This window comes from Penaeus monodon, chromosome 30 (assembly GCF_015228065.2).
Source record: "Penaeus monodon isolate SGIC_2016 chromosome 30, NSTDA_Pmon_1, whole genome shotgun sequence".
NCBI classification, from domain to species: domain Eukaryota; kingdom Metazoa; phylum Arthropoda; class Malacostraca; order Decapoda; family Penaeidae; genus Penaeus; species Penaeus monodon.
Window position 1 is genome coordinate 31325538 of NC_051415.1, and position 480 is coordinate 31326017.

General features: G+C 39.0%; 1 protein-coding gene across 1 annotated transcript in view; it reads left to right on the forward strand.

Moving 5' to 3' along the window:
* LOC119592419 (MAM and LDL-receptor class A domain-containing protein 1-like) overlaps window positions 1–480 on the forward strand; it is a 4574-nt gene that overhangs the window by 1711 nt on the left and 2383 nt on the right. The window contains exons 5-6 of the mRNA XM_037941241.1: window positions 5–98; window positions 387–473. Coding sequence (XP_037797169.1) covers window positions 5–98; window positions 387–473 — 181 coding nt within the window. The remainder of the gene's footprint in view (window positions 1–4; window positions 99–386; window positions 474–480) is intronic.

Below are 480 nucleotides of genomic sequence, written 5' to 3' on the forward strand. Positions count from 1 at the left end.
TGAGTGAACAAATGTCACCCACACAACTGTCCTGCTTAAGCTTCTGGTACATCAAGTATGGCGAGAGTGGAAGGTCCGGCGTGTTCACGGTGGTGATGGTTAGTAATCCAGCTCTTTTATGATTCTAAGTGGTTGATATTTCTAAGTGGCTAAGAATTCTAAGTGACTAAGAATTCTAAGTGGCTAGGAATTCGGAGTGGCTAATAATTAATTGTGGCTAATAATCCTAAGTGGCTAATAATTCTAAGTGACTTTGTTTCTAAGTAGCTAATAATTCTAAATGGCTGAAAATTCAAAGTGGCTAATAATTCAAAGTGGCTGATAGTGAAGCATCGAAGAAGATCGATATAAATTTTTATGTACGTAATGATTATTTCGTTACACAGGCGAACATACATAGTCACGATGGGCAAGTGACAACTCTCCTGACGTTAGATAATAACGTTGACGAGCGAAAGTGGACGCGCGCTTTGGTAAGTT